Source organism: Aphanomyces astaci (assembly GCF_000520075.1).
Source record: "Aphanomyces astaci strain APO3 unplaced genomic scaffold supercont1.99, whole genome shotgun sequence".
NCBI classification, from domain to species: domain Eukaryota; phylum Oomycota; class Saprolegniomycetes; order Saprolegniales; family Verrucalvaceae; genus Aphanomyces; species Aphanomyces astaci.
In genome coordinates, this window is record NW_009798362.1 from 126090 (window position 1) to 127677 (window position 1588).

Below are 1588 nucleotides of genomic sequence, written 5' to 3' on the forward strand. Positions count from 1 at the left end.
TGGCAGATTCGAATTATGGTTAACTACACCATACACACGTAGCTACCGGTAGACAACACTACTGAGTGCTTATCTATAGGTAACTTGAGGAGAGGCCTACAACCAGGCCTCCCCTTGAGCGACTTACGGATGTGGTTCGGGCGTATATAAAAGTGTATCGGGTGCATAATAAGCTCAAGACTGACAGCCTCCATCTGCATCGGATCATACAACCGCGGTCCCACACACTTCATTCATGCCTCCTTGTGGGTAACAGTGTTACTCCCGTAACAATTGACGTGACGATAGGTTTTGTATGTGTCTAGATGATGGGCTTGAGGGCGGCGACCAAGCGTTTCACGGGCAAGGCCGCGTTGTCCACATATACCAGCGTATGTTATGGTATGCGAATTTCACTTGGCGGCGCCCGCCTCGCAATATAACGTCACTGCACTGATTTCGTTGCCAACACAACCATCGCTGTTGCTGCCACATCGACAGCGCAATGGGCTCATCGGTACAGAAGCAACAAAATCAAATATTTAGCTATATCATACAAACACACTACGTCAGCTTGCCATTGCTACAAGTGGTGCCGTGAAGCGATGAATACGCTTGCCAAGCGCTCAGGCTAACGTCTTACTATAAAGGTGTTCTCTGTGAAGGGTAGCAGGCGAGTACATGCAACACTACCCTCTCCATCGCTTCGATCTACGCTTCAAGTCATGTGGAGGCGTGGTCATCCATCGTCACTGGTTCTGTTTTGTTTCCATCTACGCTAATGTTAACGTTAGAAGTCATCCTATCCATTATTTGGATACTACCAACTACTCCGATATACTCCATCCGGTCATTCGGATAAGGGTACATTATCAGCACAAACCAGACCCGATGGACGACCAAAATATGCCCTCTAATTTTCACCCAAATTTGCCATATTTGGGCCAACAAATCAGTATGATTGGCTAAAAAATGAAGGCTGCAACATGATTGGATAAAAAGCAGTCACCGAGTTACCTCTTAAACTTAGTCTATATAATATTTCCAAGGTCTGGCGATTGGTGGAAGTTTTTAGATGACGTGCACCATACTAGTATTACTATTAAACAAAGCTGACGATGGACTGTAGTAGCGATGGGAACGTTGGTGTTTCTGAGGCCATGGCGGCAATTACTAGTAGACATGTGCACAGACAGTAGCAGCATTCACTTCGTCTACTCGCTTGACACAGTCACCACGTAGAACCGCGTGCCGTACGCCAGACGATACGGGTTAAAGTCCTATGAACAAAATCATCATCCGGTCGATTGCCTACTACTAGTACTACAGGGACTACTACTTCAACTACTAGCTAGCTACACACACTTATAGACCAATACGCACCTCGGTAGCTTGGAACGAATCGATGAAGATGATTTCGCCACAAATATACGCTGGCAACCTACTCCAACATTAATTATATCATGTATGTCGTCGTTCTCAAATGCAATCCCACCCACGACAGGAAATGCTTCACATCCAGTATATATATATATATATATTTACGAATATACGACATCCATGCAATATATATATATATACATATATATTCGTACGATGCTTCCGAGTT

The 1588-nt window shown here is 44.8% G+C and overlaps 1 protein-coding gene across 1 annotated transcript; it reads right to left on the minus strand.

Moving 5' to 3' along the window:
- Window positions 1-1193: 1193 nt before the first annotated feature.
- On the minus strand, window positions 1194-1537 carry H257_17155 (hypothetical protein; the record flags this gene model as incomplete). Its single annotated transcript, XM_009845839.1, has 3 exons — window positions 1194-1259; window positions 1363-1420; window positions 1533-1537. 3 exons carry the CDS (start codon window positions 1535-1537, stop codon window positions 1194-1196), a joined length of 129 nt encoding a protein of 42 aa, XP_009844141.1.
- Between the last annotated feature and the right edge of the window lie 51 nt (window positions 1538-1588).